Source organism: Eumetopias jubatus, unplaced genomic scaffold, assembly GCF_037043125.1.
Source record: "Eumetopias jubatus isolate StellerSeaLion01/CBP00866 unplaced genomic scaffold, mEumJub1_p1.0 scaffold_2, whole genome shotgun sequence".
Taxonomy (NCBI): domain Eukaryota; kingdom Metazoa; phylum Chordata; class Mammalia; order Carnivora; family Otariidae; genus Eumetopias; species Eumetopias jubatus.
In genome coordinates this window covers 126,599,902-126,624,661 of record NW_028274808.1, presented here as the reverse complement: position 1 = coordinate 126,624,661, position 24,760 = coordinate 126,599,902, and the positions used below count along the sequence as shown (strand labels likewise).

Below are 24,760 nucleotides of genomic sequence, written 5' to 3'. Positions count from 1 at the left end.
AAGTATTGTCATGCCCTCAGGGTCGTGAAGCAGATGGCCTAGCACTTTATTTAAGTTTTACAAAAGTTAGAAATTTGGATAGAAAAATATGCACTGTTTAGAGATGCAAGAAGCATCATGCTCTAAGCACCCTCTATTCTCTGATAATACTCAATGGTGCCCTGACTTCTTGTTTGAATAATTTAAGTTGATCGCTACAATTGAGTATTGCAGTTAAGGAGAAGGTGTTTAGATTAAAAAAGCCTATATATGTAAAGGATGTTGTTCATTTTTCCTAGTTTAGTGATTAATTGAACTGCTCACTACTAGTCTCTCAAGCAGAAAGTTGCCATTCTGCAGCACTTCCTGCTGGTATATAGCCTACAGTTGGTTTTGTTCCATATTTCAACATTATGTTTGTGTAATTATTTCACATTAATGTTAAATTTTGTGGAAGCATCAAAGGATCATCATTGCTAAAGCATGAAGAATATAGACATTAGCAAAAACAACGAAAAGCATAATCTTTTCAAACTATGCCACATAGTACACTGCTTAATGGCATTACTAAAATCTGGTTTATTTGATAGTGTTGAAGTTATGAAAGCATCCCAGTTTCTACACTTAAAATTTCAGGTATCTATCTTTAGAAGATAGTTTGGTGAAGTCCTGCCATTCATTCATTTATTCACTCAATTTTTAAATTTATCAACATTTAGTGAATACCTACTATGAGACAGAAACTTTGTTAGATGCTAAATGATTTTAAAAAAGAAAAAAAAAGGGAAAAGAAGGGAGGGTCTCTTTTCCAAAAGAGTTTATGCAGTGTAGATTGGCATCTGATCTAATGGATTTTGAGAGTCTTTCCTTTCCTGGAATTTATTAATTTAAACCTAAGCTGATACACTACAAAAATTTGGGAGCGATTCAGTTCTCCTAAAAGATTTGTTCTGCGAAGTGGCTGTTTCTTGATGGAGTTCTGTCCCTGCTAGGTATTTTAGCTTTACTCTTCCTTCTCTCTTACCCATTTCAGGGTTCACCTACTAAACTATTACAACAAAGTGAATAGAAATATTTTCTTGACTTTTTTGACTTGATTATTAGTAATTTATTATTATTATTAAGTTTTTTTTGAAAAAACAAAAGACTGTATGCCTTACTCCTAAGGAGGTATAGCGAAAAGTTAGATACAATAAAACATATTTTTTAAATTTTTATTGCATTATTAATTCTTATTTCAGAAATATACTCATTCATATAAAGACTACAGAAAGGGCAAACAATTTTGTTATTTAGCCTCTTTAAATTCTTTAAAACTCAGAAAATTTCTGTATAACTTCATAGAGATTAGCATAATTCGGTGGTACTGGAGGCTTGGAAGAGTGAGTGTTTGAACTGGTTCTGTATATGGTCATTTTTAAAAATCTGATGGTTTGCACATTTTTTAAAGTTTGGAGTCTTAGAACAATGTAGATTCTAATAGATTATATAATAGTTTCATATTTTATTATAGAAGTTTATGGATTTTTTTCATTTAAAAGGGTATTTTAACAGATTAGGCATTCATTTGACTTTCAGTGTTTACATAACATTGCATCTGTCACTCTTGAAATGCACCTTTTGAAATGCAGAAGTAAAGTTCTGTAAATATAAAATAGCTGCCTAATCAAGTTTTCATTTCACTATCAAACTATTTTTGAGATCAGGTGTCAAAACTAAAACTGCAAGTGAATTTTTTGAGACAGACTGTCTGTTAACTTCATTCAGAATGGCAGATTCTTTCCTCCCAGAAAATTACTTCCTTTTCCCTTCCCCAAATAATAATAGACAAAATATATTCAATTTAAACTGACATTTCCTCAGATATAGTTTAGTCACTTAGACACCTGAGAACTTCAGCTTTCAAAACCTGTAAAAGTAACCATCCCTTTTTGTGGGCTTGAAAATAGTCCACTTAAAGACTTTAGCTCATGATAGATTACTTTATTATTCCTTATAGAATCATCAGGGTGTTAAATACTAGAAAAATATATCTTTAGAGTTTTAATTTCTATCATTCGTAAATATTAATCTAAATATTTCCCATAAGGAAATGTGGATTTCTTGTATAATTACTTTAAAGAGTGTTTCTTTTGATGACATTTATAAATTCATACCATGAATAAAGAATATTTTGAATGAAGACCTTGGAATTTCTCTGGTTCTTTATTTATAAAGTAAGAACCACAGTATCTGAATCAGAATGCAGTTTTTAGTAGAAAAGGAGACAATAGGTGAAGTGCTTAATATTTTATCAAATATGTAGTAGAGAGTTAATGTAAGTTTTTGTACTAACATGCTGATTTGTAGTTCATCAAGGGTGGGGCAGGTAGTAATGGTACTCTTTGACAAAATGTTGCTATATCAGTATCACTAAAGAGAAAAAGACCACGTATATAACAAAAATTAGTTAACATTATGAAAAAAGTGGTAGAATCTCTCACTGCCTTTTAAATAAAAATTCCCATCTGCACAACATGGAATTAAAAAAAAAAAAGTAAAAACACTAAAAAGCAATATTAATTACTTTTAAAAGATTTCTGGTTAAATTTCAGGCTTAAAATGGAGTTGAGGAGACATTGTTTAGTTCTGCTTTGTGAGTAGATAAAAGAGAATTAAAAAGTGACCTGCTTTTTGCCAGATAGTGTTTCTGATGGCTAGTGAAAGGACGTAGACTAAAGGAAAAAGATGGCATTTTAAATGAGAAAAATCATTTTTTATGGTACATTAAGGATTAATTGACCAGAAATCCAGGATGTTATACTGGATACAGCTGATGGCAGGTATTGTTTTATTTTCAGAAAATCTCAATTCTGTAAAGATAAAAAATAATGAATTTTAAAACTAATATATGCTTTAAATAAGAATAATATGTAATTAATCTAGAAAGGAAAAGAAGACAATTTACACCTGTAAATAGTCTTTTTCTTTTTCATTATTCTGTAATAATTCTTCAAATCAAAACTGAGAAATGCTCACTGCAGTCCAAAATTTATCTTGTGTCAAATCTTTTATTTCTGCTGCTATAAGAATCTTCTGAAACCAATGATATGTAATTGCGAAGGCTTCGTTGGTTTAAAACATTCCAAATGGACAATATGAAGCACAAACTTCTTTAGTAAAGACTGTCTTAAAACTAAAATTTATTCTGATCACTTCTATTCTGACTGATTCCAGTTAGAACAGATGTTATATTATAAAAATATTATTTCATTTTTATTACTTCTACATCCATGATTGAGCCAAGTCTTAATATTTAAGTCTGGATTTGGGAGGTGGGAGGAAAAGGAAATAGAAAATATGTTCTTTGAGTTTGACAAATACTCACATGTAAGATAACATCAATTTGGATAAAGAACATTGTTTTTTTTTTTTTTTCATTCATCTGTCCTGGTTCACATTGTATAATAAAGGATGTTTCATCTTTATGAACACTTTGTTTAATCTGTTCTTGACCAAGAGAAATGTATGAGTTAGTGCCAGTTCTAAGAAATAAGTGGGAAATATTTTTTAAATGTCATCTTGCTTTCTTTACATGCTTTATTTAAAAACCCCATTTTTCATTGCTAAGAACAATATATATATTCCTCTTACATTGCAACTATCTTCTGGGTACCTTGAAATCCACTTATTTTATGATCTTTTTCAATGTTTAGACAAATATTTTTCTAAAATGTTCAACATAATACATTAGAAAATTACTATAAATAAGGTGCATTTAAGGCAATTGCTCCATTTAGAATTATTTAGGCATTAATGTATATCATTTAAAGCACAAACAACACTTACAAATGAGTTGATCATTTTAATGAACATGTATTGTTTTCATTTGGATGTGTCCTAAGCACTCAGCAAATGCATTACAGTAACGAATTCCTTAGCATTTACAAATAACTCATTAATAGTTGTGTGTTTCTGTTACCATATTAAAGCATTTCTAATTCTTCCATTTCTTATCTTATCTTATAGGAAATAAACGATGTGGATGTTCAGGAACTTGTAAGAAGGTCAATTGGAAGGTTAACAATCATCCGGCAGACATTTCCAGTCCCCCAGAACATAAGTCAGCGATGTTTCCGTGGCAACCATCGAATATCTTCAACATTGTGTGATCCAAAGGATCCATTTGCTCAGAATATGGAGGTATATTCTAAATGCTACAGTATTTATCTCGAGGTGCTTCACTGACCAATTTTAGAGAGGGCTTTTTGAGTTGTATTAGATTTAGAATGATACATGTTTGCATGTTCTGAACTATTCTCTTCCTCTAGAAATTTAGTAAGTCTGATGCAGGAGTGCTAAGAATTTGTGTCTTTGATCTTTTTGACCTCATTATAACAAAGTATATACTCATTTAATAAAAATATAATAATCAAAGTTTATTTCCTTTTCAGCAAGTAGATCTATAGCATTTACCATGGTAGAATTTGTGATTGACATTTCTTAATGCTGAATTCCAAATTATTAAATTTGCTTGACTTTTCTGGCATAACAAGGACACAGACATTTATTCTTCTTTTAAAGATTAGTCTCCAGTTTGAAGATATTCATCAAAAAACTACTTAGAAATGCAAAAGGTATATATAGTCCTATCCAAATCAGATGGAATATAATTGAAACCTTTGCTATTCAGAATACAACAAAGAACTTGAAAGTAAACGAATAAAATCTCTGAGCAGCAAAATAGAAGACATCCAATCCCTGCAATTTACTCATAAGGATGTCCTTTAAATACTCACCTGGAGCCTATTTTCTTTTTTCTTGAGGAACATGTTATCAGATTCTGTTTTATTTAGTTTTATTTCCTTTGCACTGGAAATCTCAATATGTCAGGTTGAATGGGGTGTTACCAAGGCAGGCACATCGACAACAGTCAGAAGCCATAAGGAGCACTTTCTAGCAGGCAAAAGACAGGAAAAAATAAATTAATCAGATATACTAATTCAAATATCCTGTCAATGTAGGACTTTTCCTATAAAAACAACTCTGTCATAAAACAACTCCTAAGGGTATGATCGTATACTGCTAGCATATTAGTATTTAAACAATAACTCAGATGGCAACAGAGATTAAAGTAATAGTCAATTTCAGAAGTCGGAAAAATATGTATTTTAGAAAACTATTCCTTCAAAATGTTTAATATCAAAAATGCTCTAGTGCTTAGAGATGCTCAGTTTGAACAGTTTGGAAATAAAACCCTATAAGAACTAGTTCATCCCCAATAATACTGGATAAATCCCCAATAAATAAATACTGGACATTTTGTAAAACGACTTCTTCCTTTGAAAGACATCTCCACATTTTCCCTATCTTTAGTCAGCTTTGGATTTTTATTTTTAGATGAATTACTATTTATCCAACCACTTCTTCATACTTGTTACCATTGTAAGGAGCAACATCTATTTACCAGGACCATTGCCCACAGAACTTTGTGTTCCCTACTAGGCTTTAGGCTCTTTGAGACTAGGTCTCCTCCAGGATCTGGTATCATAACATCCCTTGAAGTACACGTCTGCTTGTTTCCTCCATCACACCTACCACATGGCTTTGCTTCTTCATGAATATTTATGGCTTTGAATGTAATTAAGGAGAAGGCAATGGTTAAAGTAAGCCACTCTGAAGCCTAAACAAGGCCTGTTTAAATTTTAATGCCAGTCTTATGTGCTTATAATGACCCATCTTTTCATATTAATTGGTCATGAGCCTGATTGATACGAAAATAATAGAATTCTAAATGGAGAAAATGGAAGAATTTTGATTAAGAAAATTTTGAAATAGTAAAGGCCATTCCTGTGAAAGGAAGTAGCAGGAAATGTACAAATTGGGAAAGCAGAAAGTAACAACACAGTATTTTAAAGCACATTCACCTAAAAGCATAATTCTTCTGGTTCAGTTAATGAGTACCTTGAAATCAGGGAACAAATGTTTTCCTCCTCCCTTCCTCCCTCCCTCCCTCTCTTTTTCTTTCTTTTTCTTTCTTTCCTTCCTTCCTTCCTTTCTTTCTTCCTTTCTTTTTCTTTCTTTCTTTCTTTCTTTTTCTTTCTTTCCTTCCTTCCTTCCTTTCTTTCTTTTTTTCTTTCTTTCTTTCTTCCTTCCTTTCTTTCTTTCTTCCTTCCTTTCTTTCTTTCTTTCTTTCTTTCTTTCTTTCTTTCTTTCTTTCTTTCTTTCTTTCTTCCTTCCTTCCTTCCTTCCTTCCTTCCTTCCTTCCTTCCTTCCTTCCTTTCTTCCTTTCTTCCTTTCTTCCTTTCTTCCTTCCTTCCTTCCTTCCTTCCTTTCTTTCTTTCTTTTTCTCTTCATATCCCCAGGCCTATATAATGAGTTAAGACTGTACAGGAAACACCACGCCTTTTATCCCACACCTTCATCTTCCTCCCATCAAACCCACAGATGGAATAAGAAAATTACTTTTTCTTTGAGGATTTATTACACAGTAACTTGCTTATTATACATAATCGATTTTGACAAAATATTTACTATATAAAAGAAAAACTGAAAGAAATTTTATATGTGGAGATTTATATAATTAAGAATCTAAATGCAGGGCTTTTGAATTTAAGATGTTCCACTAAAAGCAGAGCATTTGATATAGAGGCTTCCCTTGGTGAAAATTTTATCTCACTGAAGTTAGAGGAAGCAACAAGAAAAATATGTTTTAAAAATTTGGGAGTAGGGGATTCCTTCAGAGAAGTAACCTTCAACTTGGAGACCATAAAAAAAAATTGCAGGTAAATAGGATAACAGACAGATTTTTATCTTATCAGCAAGGTATATTAAAAATAACTCAGAAAAAGTAAAAGTATGAAAGTATGACTCAAGTGAGCTCTAAAAATAGAGACCCAACTATTAAATAGAAACCCAAACTATAAAATCACAATAATCAGTACAACAGGGGAGAAGAGGGTACAGGTGAGCCTCAGTAGAGGTCTCTGGGCTTTACTTAATTTAATGTACAGAGAAAGAGAAGATTTAGAAAGAACAAAAAACAAGTTTTCCAAATCTTTAAATTAGTGCCAGAAAGACTAAAATCAAGGGTGAGTTGAAGTTGCAAAATAAATGTTAAAGAAAACTTTTAGCTCTAGAAACAAAGTTTTTACAATATATGAAACAAGAAAAAAGTGAGCCATTCACTGCTTGGTGAAACTAATGTTAATCTGGCTGCTAATGGAGAGAAAAGAGAAAAGTTCATTTTTTTTTTTTTGCTTCTGTTGTCTCCATCTAAGAAAAATTGTCTTCAAATTGGAAAAATTAAAGTTATTTTTAAAAAGCAGACCACTCATTTATAAGGATCAGAGTTTGGAGATGGTAAGAGTATGCCTTACTGCATTAAAATGAGGTCAAATAATTGTTTTAGAATAGTAAATAAAGCAGTAGATATGATCACAATATTATAAGTAGAAATACTAGAAATATACTTGGGAAGAAGACCCACGTACATGACGTTGGTATATTGTTCCAAGTTTCAAAGGGAAGAAAAAAGATTCTGACAGAGTTTAATACACTAAAAGTTGATATTTGGATAAACTGTAGAGTGTATTATTAAATACATGATTTGGGATACTTCAGATATGACAATAGGACTCCTTAAAAGCAAGCACTACCAAACTAAATCCTGTTTACTAATTTTTTAAATTGAGAGAATGTTATAAACCTATTTATTGCATATTGATTTTTAGGTAGTGTTTGACCAATTTTCTCGTAGAATCCTTATAGGAAGGCATTAAAAAGTCTAACTAGGCTGATGTCACACAAATATTTCAATAAAGGACTCCTAAGGATAGAAGGTGGTAGTAAACATTCTGTTTTCCGATTAAAAAAAAGAAGAAGAGGAAAAAGAAAAAAGTTCAAATATATGAAAGTCTCATTATCTTAAAAGTTATAACTTATGAGTTTCTTTAAAATTAAAAGTAATATTTCAAATAATTTGCCACTTTGTTTATTCTTCAAATCTTTGAGCAAATTTGATATGCCTAGAACATGGCTTAGATATATTTTGTAACTGTGGTTACTTCTAATATCCGTAACTTCTTTTACCTTCAACTTGGGAATTATGGAACTAAAAGAATATTCAACCATAATGATTATAAATATTCTACTCTTGAAGTGCAAGAAACTCTCTATGGTCATCCAAATATAGTATTCTTGGACCTTACATTTTCAAATATTAACCATTACACAAATAAAAGTGAATAATGGTGCCTATCAGATTTGTAAATGACACAAAGCCAGGAGAGAAAGCTTATGCTGTGTTATATAATCAAGATCCAAATTATTAATATTCACTGACTAATAATAAACCTAAAAGTTGAAATTTCAAAGAGATAAAGGATAGGTTCAAAATCATTACAGGAACTCTGGGTGGATAAGACCTGGTCTGACAGCTATTTAAAGTTATTCAGATGAAGGCAAATTTTGTTTGAACCTTGCACAAGTCCTATTTGCTCTAAACCATTTTAATGTAATCTTGGTCTCCTTAGCAGAGCATTTTGCTAAGATCAAGAGAGATAGCCCCTTATACTACTCTGTCCTAGTCAGATCACATCTGCAATAATGTGTTGGTTATGAGTTCTAAACTCTGAACAGAAACATCAAAAAATAAGAGAAGGACAGAAGAAAAATGCTGAGATGATGAGCAGCCTAGAAATTATACCAAATGATGAACAATTGAAGGAAAGAGGATGTTTCAGGGCAAGTGATGGATGCTGTCAAATATTAGAAGGTTGTCTTTTTTTTCTTTCATTTTTTAATTTTTTAAAATTTTGTTATGTTATGTTAATCACCATACATTACATCATTAGTTTTTGATGTAGTGTTCCATGATTCATTGTTTGCGTATAACACCCAGTGCTCCATGCAGAACGTGCCCTCTTTAATACCCATCACCAGGCTAACCCATCACCCCACCCCCCTCCTTTCTGGAACCCTCAGTTTGTTTCTCAGAGTCCATAGTCTCTCGTGGAAGGTTGTCTTATAAAGGAGGTGGGTGCTGGGGGCTCAGTTAAGTCAGAAAACAAGTGTAGCGACAGTAAGATAGAAATGATTGGTCAGATGGTGGGGAAATTGGAGTTTAAGATGTTAGAGGAGATATGTGTTTGCATCCAGTAAATAGTCACTTGTGTTGGTTGTGGCCAGAATAGAAGTCAAAATCATCTCAGTAGAAATTGCAGTGACGTTTTCTTTAAATGCAGGGAGATAGTTGAGAATCACTGTGAGAAGGGGAGTCAAAGACCTCATGAATATAGAGTGACCAAGAGACCAGTAGGTGATAGCAGAATAGGACTGTAGCATAGGAAAGAGCATGAACCTGCAAACAGGATAGGCACTTCCCTGAGAAAGAAGTAATAGAAGGGGTAATAGAAATCTCAGAGAATGTCATCACCCCCCTTTCGATTCCATAGTTTGGAAGGTGGGAATGAGAGGCAGTCATTTGTCGAAAACACCTGTCATATATCAAGGACAAGGCACTCACCCTTAGGAGCAGCACGGATGCTCAAGGTAATGCCTCAGAGTTTGCAAAAGACACTGTGCCATGGCAGGATCAAGATTTGGATGGAACGCAATTTGCCAGGTTTCTCACATCTTGACTTCTGTCAGATATACCTGATATTAAACCTGACTTTCTTTTCTTTTGTCTTCTTTTATTTGACAACTATTTATCAAAAACCAAATGTATGCTAGGCTCTAGGCTAAGCCAGGAGGAAATAAAGAAGGGAAACAAGAGTGCAAAGGGGACTTTGCACTACCATGAGCCCCTATCCGAAGGAACTCATATTCTAGTGTGAAAACCAAATTAAAAAAAAAAAATCTTACTAGTACGATATGTTGCAAATAGAGGCATGCAACATGAGCATTATGGGAGTTAAAGAAGACTGCCCAATTAGCCTGGACACAAGTAGAGTCCTGAGAAATTGTCAGGGTAGGATTCACCTAACTTGTGGACCTGTGAATTAAATATTAGAAGTTAGGTAGCTGGAGAAAGGTAAAGAGACATCAAAGAGTGTTACCCCAACCATTTCATGTATACACTTAGAGCAGTTAGTCAGAGGGAGAAGCCAATGAGAGCTGGGGAGATAAAAGCAAGCAAGTTTGAGGAAGTGAAGCAAGGAAAGGTTGAAAGAAGCCAGATTATTGAAGATTATTGAGAAAATGTCCCAAGGTTTTCCTTTTGGGTCTTTGAAGTCTAAATCAAACTGAATTTTGATTCATCAACTACTTTTATCTTCAAGTCTTCATTCATTGCAGATTTCAGCCACGCCCCCTAGTCTCTCTAGTAATTATCTGGCGGGGGAGGTACAGGGAGGTGAAGGTGAGACTAGCCTGCCTTAATATTTCCTTATAAAGAACAAACTGGTATTTCACATGGTACATAAGAGCATGCAATGTCTTTTTTTTTTCAAGTCACATCATTTTATTTCTTTTATTTAAATTCAATTAACATCTAATGTATTATTGGTTTCAGAGGTAGAGGCCAGTGATTCATCAGTCTTATATCATACCCAGTGCTCATTACAACACCTGCCCTCCTTAATGTCCATGTCTCTTTAAAGAAAGGCCTGCCTTCCCTAAGTACTATGCATATAAAGTGATGCCTAATAAACACAAGTGATTAAGATTCCCCTAGGCACTGTTAGGAAGTGCTTATTAACAGTTTTTCATATTAAACTGTCATCCCAATAGTTGAAATTTAGTGCCATTCGGTGATGTGGGCAGACAATTTCATAAGATTCCTTAATAATTAATCATAAACAAAGGGCAATCAACAAATTGTCCCCTTTGTTTTCAGAAAAAACTGATAACAAGATACGTTTAAAAGTCTGAGGAAATTTAAACACTTTAAGATGGATTTAACTTTCATAGCTACACTGATTTCTCATTTGTTTTACTTTGTGTCTTATTTTTTTTCAGAGAAGTAATAATACAACATTTAAAATCTTTTATTGAGTTTGGATATCTCTTGGTGTTTATATTTCCTAAATAATTTCTAATTTCTTTGAAAAATAAATACCTTATATAATTGACAGTATGAATAGTACTTCTGGCAAGAGTTAAGTGTAAGAGTGCAATAGATCATAGCAAAAATTTTCATGATTCATTTTTTCAATTTATATAGAAGGAAGGTAATGACATGATTACTTTGGAAGAAGAAAGCATTAATATATATAACACATATTCACACGCAGTTAATAGTTTATGGTATTTGTCATGTTAATAAATTGCAATACCTGTGTATAACTAGATAATTTTGTATAGATCCTTGATAATTGTAATGTTTATGAGTGGTGCCGTGTTCTCTCATTTTCTCATCACCAAATCCCCATAGACATGTGCATATACACAGATGGCCACTTCCTTTTCCTTGCACCAATGACACTCATTTTATATGTAAGATTGAGTTGATATTTCTCCATCTGAATAATCAGAATGCAAAAACTTGACATATTCAGAAAATGTATTATTCAGTTTGCCCTTCCAATCTGAAGCTCTTAGACCCTTACCTCTTCAGGATGAAATGAGGGCCAGTGATTATCAAAATCTGACACTAACAGCCTTGCCTCTGTCGAAACTTTTCTTTTTTATCTTCTCTTTCACACCTAAATAAGCTGAAAAACCAATTGAGGCATACAATCAGACAAGACTTCATTGTCAATGGTGAAATTGCCCAGGAAATGAAAAAAAGAAACCTTTTGCTTAATAAATAACCCAGTAAACCAGCCATTTATGACATGAACGGAAACAGCCGAGCTGATGATTTTCTCCTTATTCTTGATGGTCGGCATCAATGATTCTAATGATTACCGTCTAATGTCTTTTCAGATTTCAAACCTTTACATATATGACACAGTGCTTTTGCTTGCTAATGCTTTTCACAAAAAACTGGAGGACCGAAAATGGCACAGCATGGCCAGTTTGTCGTGTATCAGAAAGAATTCCAAGCCTTGGCAGGGAGGGCGTTCCATGCTGGAGACCATCAAGAAGGTAACTTTTTTTTTTTTTATGTTATGTTAATCACCATACATTACATCATTAGTTTTTGATGTAATGTTCCATGATTCATTGTTTGCATATAACACCCAGTGCTCCATTCAATACGTGCCCTCTTTAGTACCCATCACCAGGCCAACGCATCCTCCCACCCCCTTCCCCTCTAGAACCCTCAGTTTGTTTTTCAGAGTCCATAGTCTCTCATAGTTCGTCTCCTCCTCCGATTCCCCCCCTTCATTTTTCCCTTCCTACTATCGTCTTCTTTTTTTTAACATATAATGTATTATTTGATTCAGAGGTACAGGTCTGTGATTCAACAGTCTTATACAAATCACAGCACTCACCATAGCACATACCCTCCCCACTGTCTATCACCCAGCCACCCCATGCCTCCCACCCCCCACCACTCCAGCAACCCTCAGTTTGTTTCCTGAGATTAAGAATTCCTCATATCAGTGAGATCGTATGATACAGGTCTTTCTCTGATTGACTTATTTTGCTCAGCATAATACCCTCCAGTTCCATCCACATCGTTGCAAATGGCAAGATTTCATTCTTTTTGATGGCTGCATAATATTCCTCTCTGTGTGTGTGTGTGTGTGTGTGTGTGTGTGTGTGTGTGTGTGTGTGTGTGTGTGTACACACCACATCTTCTTTATCCATTCATCTGTCGATGGACATCTTGGCTCTTTCCATAGTTTGGCTATTGTGGACATTGCTGCTATAAACATCGGAGTGCACGTACCACTTCAGATCCCCACATTTGTATCTTTGGGGTAAATACCCAGTAGAGCAATTGCTGGGTCATAGGGTAGCTCTATTTTCAACTTTTTGAGGAAACTCCATACTGTTTTCCAGAGTGGCTGCACCAGCTTGCATTCCCACCAACAGTGTAGGAGGGTTTCCCTTTCTCCACATCCCTGCCCACATCTGTCGTTTCCTGACTTGTTAATTTTAGCCATTCTGACGGGTGTGAGGTGGTATCTGATTGAGGTTTTGATTTGGATTTCCCTGATGCCGAGTGATGTTAAGTACTTTTTCATGTGTCTGTTGGCCATTTGGATGTCTTCTTTGGAAAAATGTCTGTTCATGTCTTCTGCCCATTTCGTGATTGGATCATTTGTTCTTTGGGTGTTGAATTTGAGAAGTTCTTTATAGATTTTGGATACTAGCCCTTTATCTGATATGTCATTTGCAAGTATTTTCTCCCATTCTGTCTGTTGTCTTTTGGTTTTGTTGACTGTTTCTTTTGCTGTGCAAAAGCTTTTTATCTTGATGAAATCCCAATAGTTCATTTTTGCTCTTGCTTCCCTTGCCTTTAGCGATGTTTCTAGGAAGAAGGTAACTTTTGATTAACATTTCACTCTCCTTAATTTTCACCTAAAGGGGATACAATAAGTCATTTTTTGTTGAGATATCTTTTAAAAGGATTTTTTTTGTCACCAATATTGTTGTCAATTCAAAGCACAAGGCAGTGTAATAGAGAAATGAAACATTAAAAGAAACAAGGTCAGGGACGCCTGGGTGGCTCAGCCAGTTAAGTGGCTGCCTTCAGTTCAGGTCATGATCCTAAGGTCCTGGGATCGAGTCCCACATCAGGCTCCTTGCTCAGCAGGGAGCCTGCTTCTCCCTTTGCCTGCCACTCCCCCTGCTTATACTCACTCTCTCACTCTCTCTTTTTCTGATTTAAAAAAAAATTAAGAAACAAAGTCAGAAAGTCACATACATGCATAAAACAAGGAGCCCTTACTTACTTCTCAGGGAATTGTATGCAAGTATAAAGTTAGTAGTTGAAATGTTTTCAATTGCCTTTGTTAATACCCTTAGGATTAGAGATACTCAACTTATTCTGGGGCCTGTCACAAAGTATAAATAGTTGGGGTCTTCTTTTTCTATAAAATGTACCATCAACTGAAAAAAATAAGCACAAGACTTCACTGTTTTTCGATGACATGATACATGGTAAGACATTAGAGGAGATGATCTTTAATTTATCTTATAAAAAAGATATAATTCTTAAACAGTTAATATTTTGCAGAGTTCGTGAACTATTTTAGATATTTGGTGCATTCGTCTTCCTCAGTGTCAGTGTAGTGGTTAGCCTGGCTGTGACCTGCTTTGGCTGAGCTACGTGCTCTGTTCCCGGGAGGCAGTTTACGCTGTTTAGCTCTCTCACCGGTATAAGGGTTCTGTGGTTTATTAGCCTCTTTGTCATGTCATCCTCGCTGGCATTTTCTGTTTGTCTCACACAGCTTCTTGGATTTAAAATGAAATGATTAATAAAACAAACAAATTTCTCCTGTACCCTTTGCACAAAGAAGACAGACATTTGGAAGTTTATGTTCCTTATTTTACCCATCCTTTTCTCTCTGATGTGTTCGCCTTTCGCTCCTGAAACAAAAAGAGAAAGCTAGTCGAATGAAATATGAATGTATTTAGAAAAGCCAGAGAAAAAATTAAAAATTTATCATTAGAAGTGAACTACATGTACAAGAAACCAGGAAGTGGAAGAAAGAAATGTTGCAAATGGAGAATAGCCTGGACCTTTCTCTTGGTATGTTTCCTCTCTGTGAAAGAATTGCTTTAATGAGAATTTAGACTCTTATCAACGGAAGTGCTTGAGAATTAAATGCATTGAATATATTGGCAGAGTAAGATATTTCAACTAAAAAAATGAGTAAGTCAAATCTAAACTCACAAAGTGTTGCCAAGATCTCCCTATCTGTCTATGTAGAGATTTGGCAGGTATGAATCCAAGGGAAGTTGTTGAACATGATTCTGATCCTGCCAGTTTATTAATTCATGGTTTGGCTAGGATGCAGGAACCTGAATATATTCATTCTTCTGAAAATTCCTCACAAAAACAGGATAATAATTTGGGAGTTTGCTTAGGAGATACTTATTTAGTGAAAGTATTAGGGGGACGGAAATAGACACACCATAATATGTAGGTGGTTCTCATGGAACAATTCAGTTATACGAAATGTTGCTGTTGGAAAATGTATAGTCAAAATAATTATTTAATATAATAATTATAACATTTATTTTGGGGGGAATATTTGTATATTTGTCCCAGTGAGCTTTCAGCCCAGTGACACTTTTTAAAGGAGTATATCCATTCTATGTATTTAGAGACTAAGTTTGAATGATATATATCATTGCAGATATTCAGTTTCCTTATGTTTTTTAAGTAAACTCAGCCCAGTATGGGGCTTGAACACCTAACCCTGACATCAAGAATCACATGCTCAGTTTCATTATTTGTTGTCTCACGTTTCAAATTGACTTTGACAAAAATGGAGTTATTTTTTCCCCAGTCATATTGCTTTGCCTCATAAGAGTATTTTGGTCATCCCATTCAGATGTCAAAGTTGATAATACTGCATGCACCAGGAAAATTTGAAAGATTACTACTCATACAGGAACTCCCAGGAGAGCAGAGTGGGCTCAGGGATGTCGAGGCTGGCTTGGGCCAGGCAGCAAGAGTGGGTCAGGTTTTGCTAGTGGCTAGGAGGTGGGACTGGGAAAAATTCCCATGTACTTGGGCTAGAGATTTTCAAGGCTTATATTTCCTATTGGTGTCAGCAAAGGAGGTGCAGGATGAGCTTTCTTGATTGGCATGTCCAGATGTGGAGCCAAAGGGGACAGGGAGACCAAAGCTTAGAAAGAAATCAGCAGCCAAACATCACAAATGAGGTCAGGCTCTTTATTACAATTGGAACATTCTAGTGATAAAATTTTTAATTACATTCAAGTAACCACTGCATGTCTATATTAAGGACATGCTAGCTATGTATACTTTCCAAAGCCTCTGTGTCACTGTGAAGAGACAAGTGAAAGAATGAAGGTCTGTCCCTTAATTAATTTATATTCTTTTTAGGGGGGCGGTGAGACAAAAAGTTAAGAAACAACACAGTTGACATAAGTACTGTAAATATCCAGTACATTTATATGGAGGGTGTGGGGGGGGAGAGGCAGTGGTTTCCAGGAAACTGTTGTATGGAAGCTTTACAATGTATTTTATGAAGTGGTAAGATAGGTACTTCCACGTTTCTCTTCTTTACTTGGGGCTGTCTGGGAACATGACCTGTCAGGTACACCCGAGAGCCTTACGTACCTCAGAGGTGGCCATCTTTTCCTGCTCCAGGTGAGAATGCCAGGTCATCTCCATCTCAGAGATGTAGAGGTAAGGATTCTACCTCTACAGGAGAGCTGCTGCTGATGCCAACCTGACCTGGAACTGACCTGCAGAAGCCTGCCACGCAGGACATATTTTCCAGCTCTCTTCTGATGCATTCTTCAACTATTCACCTTGATTTTAATGTTAATTCACCACTGACATAAGACACTTCCAGCTCTTGGGTAGAAGGAACCCCAAGCTGTGGTGTTAGCGACACACCCATAAAGTAGAGGCCTGATGTGGGGTCTATAACAGAGTCTGTAGGTGAATTTGCGGGATGGGCCAGCAACCCAGGATACAGTGGCCAGTGAGCAGTCTCTAGGCCAAAAACTTGTGATTTGAGCAACATATGTAAATATGGCAACATGTGAAGAAAATTTGGGGGTTTTCTTCAACGTTTTATTGACCCTCTGGCTGAAGAAGACAGTGTTTCTGTAGATATTGCTGGATGTTTGTACGTGCAATGATGGGGTGATTAATATTATTGGGGAGCCATGTTAAAGTGTAAACTGAATAAAATCATTTGACAAAAATCTGTACACCCACAGGAAGTTATCTTAACTTTTAACATGGTTGTCAATGAGATATTCTTTGACAGTTACCGGACTCAGTCATACAACATCAGATTTAAGTAGGACCATTCACTGTGTTGAAGACTAATTGCATGAGTCTGAATTCAGAAGACATTGACCAGTCTGTCACCATCAGTGGCGTGTTGATTAGGATGTCCCACCTGCTTCCCAAGATGCAGAAATCCTTCTTGCAATGCCAGGTGTGCACTCACACTGCCTTGGTGGAAATGGGCCATGGCTGAATTGCTGAGCCCTACGTGGGTGAGGGCTGACCTACAACCACTCTGTGTTCTCAGACAAGCAGATGATCAAACTTCAAGAGTCTTCTGAAAATATGCCTGCAAGGCAGATGCTTCATGCAGTCATCCTTTTTACCCACAATGATCTTGTTGACGAGGTTCAACCTGGGGACAGAGTAAACAGTACAGACATCTATCGAGCTGTTCTTACTGAGTCAATTCAAGAGTGAGTAATGTGAAGTCTGTCTACAAAACCCACATTGATGGCATTTATTATCAGAAAATGGATGCAGAACATCTGCATGAAGAAGCAGATGAAGATACAGAACGGGAACTGTTTTCAGAGAAGCATGTGGTGTTGCTTAAGGAGCTTTACAGAAAGCAAGGCATTTATGAGAGGATTGCTTCAGTCTCAGCTCCAAGCATGTAAGAACGTGAAGATTTAAAAAAGGGAATCTTGCTTCAGCTCCTCCTTAGAAAAACGAAAGATTTTAGTCGCATGGGAAAGGACAGACTTTGTGCTGAGAACAACATTTTGATGTGTGGTGACCCTGGGACCAGTAAGTCCCAGCTCCTGCAGTATATGTACAACCCAGTCTCCTGGGACTGACTTAACAGTGTTAAGTAACAAAAGACCCCGAGATGAGACAGGTGGTCCTAAAGACTGGTGCCTTTGACCTAAGTGAAGATAGCATCTGCTGCATTGATAAGTTTGAGAAGATGAATGAAAATACGAGATCAGCATTGCACAACGTCATGGGACGGCTGACTATTGCAAAGGCTGGGATTATTTGTCAGCTCAGTGCACACACCTGTATCCTGGCAGTGGCAAATTCTATTGAGTCTCAATGGAATCCTAAAAAACAGCCATTGGTAATATCCACCTACCTCACATGTTATTATCAAGGTTTGATTTGATCTTCCTCATGCTGGACCCTCAGGATGAAGCCTGTGACAGGCATCTGGTTCACCACCTCGTGGCTCTGCACTACCAGAGCAAGGAGCAAGTGGAGAAGGGGTTCACAAATGTGGCAGTATTGAAGAACTCCATTGCTTATGCCCATAGCAGTCATGTCTTGGCTGAGCCAGCAAGCCAGCCAGGCTCTCATCCAGGCTTATGTAGACTTGAGGGAGATCAGAAGATTAGTAGTAGCTGAGGAATGGTTTCTGCATACCCTTGTCAGCTGAAATCCTTAATTTGCTTAGCAGAACCCCTGGACTGACACTATAGACAAATCTATTCTTACTACAGAAATGCATACCACCTCTCTGAAATGGAGAGAAGGGTTAGCTGAAACACTGAAAAAACTGAGTTTACGTAATGGCAAACACCAACTCTAAAATACTCACAACTTTTTGAGGATATTCAGGGACAATCTGACATAGCAATTACCAAAGATATGTTTGAAGAACATAAAGCTGCATGCTTTAGCTGATGATGACATCTTGACAGTGGCTGGAAAAACCGTTTGCTTGCTCTGAATCTTTTGTGAGCAGTGCTGTGTGTTCTGCTTGTCTGCACTTGGGCATTGCACTTGCTTCCATATATGTTTGGCATATAGGCCAATCAGCTGCCATCAGCAGAAATAGATACTTAAAATCATTATCTGGGTACATAAGAAATTTTTAACTTGGGTTCAATTTTCTTAGGAAAGGGTATGTTTTCATAAAGTGTGTGTTTTCATTTATCCCTCCACATTTTGAGTAAAAATATGATGCCATTTGACAACATATATGGTAGAAATTATTTTCTTGTAGTGCCATTTTGTTTTTGTTTTTGTTTTTGTTTAGCGCCAGGGTTTTTAATCTGTATGTATATACAGATAGCTGGCTGCCAGTGTTTTTGAAGGTAGCACTCTGGGTCATGTTTTTTTTGTGCTTGACTTTTTAATAGCAAGCATCCATATACCTGGGGGTTTTGTAATATGAAATAAGACTTAATCAGAGCCTTTCTCCCTGTTATAGCACTCAAGCATAATTCCTTCTAGGGGCTTGTTCTCATGGCTACTGTAAGATCAGGAAATAATGGCTAGAAATGATTGGGTTCTAGGTTAATGTCTGCCACTTTATCCTACTGTACAAAACTTTTTTCATCAATAAATGACAGAGAGAACTTTAAAAATAATAAAATAAAACTTCTTTTCTTGACTAACTGCTTTAGCCTCTACTTCTAAACTTGTATAATTTTGATGATAAATAGCATCTTGGTTTAATAAATATGCCACAGGTGTTGTGCTATTAAATATTTCAAAGGTATATTTGAAAAGAGATTTTTTTAATTAGGTAGGGAATGTATCTTTCTATTTTTATTTTTCTATTTTTGTATTTTTTTTATTTATTAGTAACCCATATAAAATAAAGTTAATCCTTCCCCAGTGTTAAGGTGGAGAAAACTGAGCCTCAGAAAAATTAAATGATTTATTAAGAGTTGGTTACAAAGCAAATTAGCTTCATTACCAAGTTGTTTGGCTTCCAGCTCTGTGTTCTGTATACCATACCATATATCCTTTTCCTTGTGCATAGTGGGTTTTTTCAAGATTTTATTTATTTATTTGAGAGAGAGAATGAAAGAGAGAGAACATGAGAGGGGAGAGGGTCAGAGGAAGAAGCAGACTCCCTGCTCAGCAGGGAGCCCGATGAGGGACTCAATCCTGGAACTCCAGGATCATGACCTGAGCCGAAGGCAGTAGCTTAACCAACTGAGCCACCCAGGCGCCCCTGCATAGTGGTTTTATTCACTACTGTCAAAATCATTTGGCTAAAGAAAATACCACACACCGAGAAATCAAGGGTAGAGGTACCATGTGTAAATATTATATAAACAATATCTTAGTTTCAATGTGGCTTTTTCAAATGCCTTGAATTTGGAGTGTGCATTGAGGAGTCTGCAAGGGGACGATTCTAAAGGCATGGACTGCATTTTTATAAGCTCTTGTGGCGAAAAGTTTATTAGCACACATACGCATTCTTTAGTGTATTATGAGAACCTACATTTAATTGTAGTATATATTTTGGTAAGGAGTTTTCATGTTGTATAATTTAAATTTGTTAAGGTTACATGCCCTAGAGACTTTCAAGCCTTTTAAACTAAATAATAAGTAAAACAACACCTGAGCTGCTCTGAAAGAAAGTGGGGGAGGATCTCCATAGATGGACTCCCACCACAATTGGTTCTTAGAACCACAGTTTGAAAACCACTTCCCTGGGACATTTAGAAATCAGTTTAATCCATATAGATCTACCGTCTTTCTTAGCTTGTGGAATATTACGTTCAGGAAATGTGGGCAGAGTATTTTTATTTACAGACTTGTTCTAAAATTAAATGGCAATCATTTTCTATTTTTTTCTTACTGTTAATGTTGAAACAGCTTCCAAGAGTACACTCTGTTCATTCATGTATTTATCACTCTTTTAACAGATATTTATCACATGCCTATAGTGTGGAATGTATTATTCAAACTCTTTTATGTGATTACCCAAGAAAGAATTTAGAGCCTAGTAATGAGTACTGGCATTATTATACAAAAAGCTATCCTCTAAGGTGAGAGACAACGAAAGGCCCTCAAAGTGGTAAAAATAGGAACCTGTGGAATCTTAGAAAGAGTGTGCCATGCGGTGGTACACACTCAATCCTGATTTCTCAGCTGAGGTGCTCTTTCCCAGGAAGGCACACAGCTGAGCCTCTGTCCAGGAACTGCCCTGCGCAGCAGGGAGCTGTTCCACTTCCTTCCTAGAGTTGCATGCACCCAGTGACCCATCATTGCAGGATAGTCTGAGTCCCTTGCCGCTGATGGGGATAACTCCAGAGTGATTTTACTCCTCCCCAGGGACTGGCCCCAGGCATCACCTGAGCCCTTGCTGTATTTCCATCACTGTTTCACCTCTCCCTTTCCAGCCCCTCTTCTTGCACTCCCTGGCAGGTGCTTTTCTTAGGAGGACTTCAGGTAACCCTGCTGCACGCAAGCAAATCCCCATTTCAGAGCTATTTTCTGGGAAACCTGACCCAAAACAGAGAAAACACATTAGAAGAATTTGCATGAAACTGATAGCATATTAATGGGAACTTGAAAATTAACAGGTTTAAGATAGGTAAAGCTATGGAAGAGAGGATATTTCAGGTGGTGGGAGCACTCTAGCTGCCATATCTATTGGAATAAATTATGTGGACAATGACAACAATTGATTAATTTACCAGAGTGCATAAAATACATGGAGAGAATAGTCGACTGGAAAGAGATTGAGGAAATTATTTTGTATGTAAATAAAAGGTCCTAAAGAATTTTTTGAGCAAGGATATGACAAAATGAGAGCTGAGTTTTAGAAAAAAATAATATGCTTATCTCTTTTAGTTTAATTTAAAAAACCTAAGAAAAATACTACACTCAAAATATGTGATTACATATAAACACTGACATTTTCTATGTATTCTACATGAGTAAGCCAATCAAGATTTGCTAGATCCTTAAATCAAACACTTCAGCATTGGCTTAATTGATCAATTTCTGCGAAATCCTTTATGGTGATTATTTTCAATACTATATGTAGCAAGATAGAATATATCAACATTTATGTCAGTATCTCAAATCATTTAGTACCAATACATTTTCTCGTATCGATACCTAGCCTATCTAAAAGAGATCTTGATGCATCTTGGTATCTAAAGAAGTATTCTTTGAAATGGCAAAAATATTGAAATTACTCTAATTCTTATATGGTATTCATTCAACAAATATTTACTGAGTGCTACCATATGCTGTACCGTGAGGTCACAGAATAAGGAAGGAAAATAGAAATACCAAAAATAATTGCAAGTGTGATTAGTTCTATAAAAGGGAAACACCAACTATTCTGGAAATATGTGACTGGAGGACCTCCTTAGCTATAAGAATGACAGATATGTGGAAACGTTTAAGATGAGTGGTTATTATCCGGGAAAAGAAAGGGAAGAGTATTCCAGGAATGGGGAAGGAATGATGTTTCATGCAAGGGCAAGAGAATATTCTCGGGCTTGGAGGAAAGAGTGCTTGGCGCATGTAGGCATCTGAAATAAAACTGGGGTGGCTAGAAGAGAGGTAGAATAGGGACTTGGTTCCTCATTAGCTAAAATAAGGTAGACAGGGAAAGATTATGAAAAGTTTTGTAAACCATATTCAAGTTCCTGAACTTTATTCAAGGGGCAAGCTTAAGCTACTGAGGTATTTTAAATGTGGGGGCGGGGTGGTGGTGACAAAATTGGATTGTACTCAGTGGCTGCCAAGTGGAGAATTCATTCTGCAGCTGCCATTGGACCAAGACAGACTGGATGAGAAAATGAGACTTAACAGTCTGGTGTTCCAACTCAAAGGAAACCAGGGCAATGGTGTTGGTGGTAGGGATGGATAGAAATAGATGTCTTTGAGAGATATTTAGGTGATTAAAATAAGATTTGGTGACTTAACATAAACATGCAGGGAAGAAGAGAAGATTCTAGGCTTCTGACTTGGAGAAAAATAACCCTAATAAGTTGGGGCTCTTGTTGTTGTTGTTACTTAATTTGTATACTTAGAGGAATGAAAACATATTACTTTGCTTTTGGTGTAAAGCACCACGTACCATTTAGAATTTATAAACCTGAAGGAGAGAAAGATAGTTTAGGAAAACATAATCTGACTTACCAGCAGCAGGACTGACTTGGAATACAATATAGCGTTTTTACAATAACGTGTGCAAATAAACTTTTTTTGCCACTAGAGCTTTTAAAATGCTGTCTATGCCCTTAGAATAGGGACTCTTGTAGACATGTCAATGTATACTCCAGTTTCAGGACATCTGAATCACGAAGTGGGTAAAATGGTATAAATTTTAACTTATTTCAGTTCAACATATATTTTTGAGCAATCCACTATGATATGTACATATATATATATATATATATATATATATATATATATATATAATGTTGGGCACACAGTTTATATAGTCTAGGGGAAGAAGTATGAAGCATAGGATGGAGATTTCAGTTCAGGTTCCTCAAATAACTTGTCATCTGGACCTCAGTGTCTTTATCTCTAAGATATAGATAGCATAATCAAAATACTAACAACTATTGACTTCTCGGTTCACTGCAAGTATCTATTATGAATGAATATTTTAATGCATATGTGTATAGGCAAATACACATATGCACATATGTATGCATATATAACACACATAAATGTTATATGGTAACTTCAAATTTTCCTAAACGTTTCACGCAAATGAAGTGTTTTTTTTTTTATTATTTTTTGTGGTTTTCTTCGTCTTATAATGTAGTATTTATCTACCATTACATTTTTTTTTCTGGGTAGAGATGTAATATTTCCTGTCAGGGATTTTTCTCTCTGAAATTAACTTATGAAACATGAGGGCACCAGGGTACACCACTGAGTCTGGCATCTTTCAGTGTGATCTCTGCCTTTCTGGGCTCATATTTTTTTAACAGGGTGTTCTTGGTTACCAAGCATGTCTGCAAGTTGCAAGGAACCTAGAAATATGTATAAGGAAATTAGGCGAGTGTCATAAATATTTGATGTTCCATATGATCCTCCAAAAGTATCTCTAAGTTACTGTGCAGTTCAAGCATAAGTAAAAGTCCTTTAGCCTCATAACAGAGGGAAATAAATTCTTAGTAAATATTTTCTCTTCTTTTTTTTCCTCCAACTTATCCTATCTATAGGGGAACAACAAACTTCTGTCTTTTGAGAAACTGATTATCCAGTGATAAATTAATCCCAACCTTTGATTCTCCTTATTTTATTTTTCCGCCTCTCTCCATTCCATATTTGATACCCACTGGTATTCCTATATAGATTAGGTAGGATGAAATCAAGACCAATTTTACTTGGTATTTTAAAAAAGGTTTACTCTGGCAGCAATTTTTACTGTCAATTTAAAGGACGTTTAGAAATTACTTGTATGTGTTATTCATACTATCAATGTCCCATTAGCTTGTTTTGTTTAGAATCTGCTGCATCACCAAGAGATAAAAAATGCAACTGTGCATGCACAAAGATAATGACTGCTCATTACCACCTGGCCAGCACGTATTTTTATCAAGGCTCAGTTTGCAAAGTTGATCTGAGGATAAATGAAAAAAGAAAAAAAAAGAAAAAGAAAAAGCTCAAAAGCATGGGAATAGTCTTAGGCAATCAAAAATCAGAGAGGTTAAGTTGGGGGCAGATAACAAGGGGCTTCAGATAAAGGGTTTATTTGCTTGAAATTCCAACCTCTCAAGCATCCCTTATATCTTCATGAGGGAAGATTTTACTGATTACACATGCTAATAGCTCATTAAGAATGTAACACAAAGAAGACAAATTACAGAGTCAAAAAGGTGAACAAGGTAAGTGGAGGCCACAGTTAACTAAGTGCAGGTCCCCTGATTTACATTTTTTTTGTACCTTGTATACAGTGTAAATAGACTAAGTTGCTCAGTACCAGATACAAGCTATGGATAGGCCGTATCAGTATTAACTGCCCCAGTACCAGATACAAGCAATGGATAGGCCATATGAGTATTGACAGGGAATAATAATATAGTGCCACGCAATCTAGTGCTCAAAAGTTTAAAAATTTCAGGAGTATAGCATTTTTGCAATGTAGCAATCATATTGATACATAATATCTTTGTTCTTTTCCCTAGAAATAAAGTACTGACACAGAAATTTAAACTCTGATGTAATTAGGAGATATTATTGGGGTAGATGTATGAATTAGGACAAGAAAATCTGTAATAGAAGATTTTAGTATACCGA

At 35.8% G+C, this 24,760-nt stretch overlaps 1 protein-coding gene and 1 pseudogene across 1 annotated transcript in view; both read left to right on the top strand.

Moving 5' to 3' along the window:
- The window catches only part of GRID2 (glutamate ionotropic receptor delta type subunit 2), a 1,398,327-nt gene that overhangs the window by 868,829 nt on the left and 504,738 nt on the right, over positions 1–24,760 (top strand). The window contains exons 6-7 of the mRNA XM_028117832.2: positions 3,988–4,161; positions 11,830–11,991. Coding sequence (XP_027973633.1) covers positions 3,988–4,161; positions 11,830–11,991 — 336 coding nt within the window. The remainder of the gene's footprint in view (positions 1–3,987; positions 4,162–11,829; positions 11,992–24,760) is intronic.
- Positions 13,950–18,470, top strand: LOC148164887 (DNA replication licensing factor MCM4 pseudogene; annotated as a pseudogene).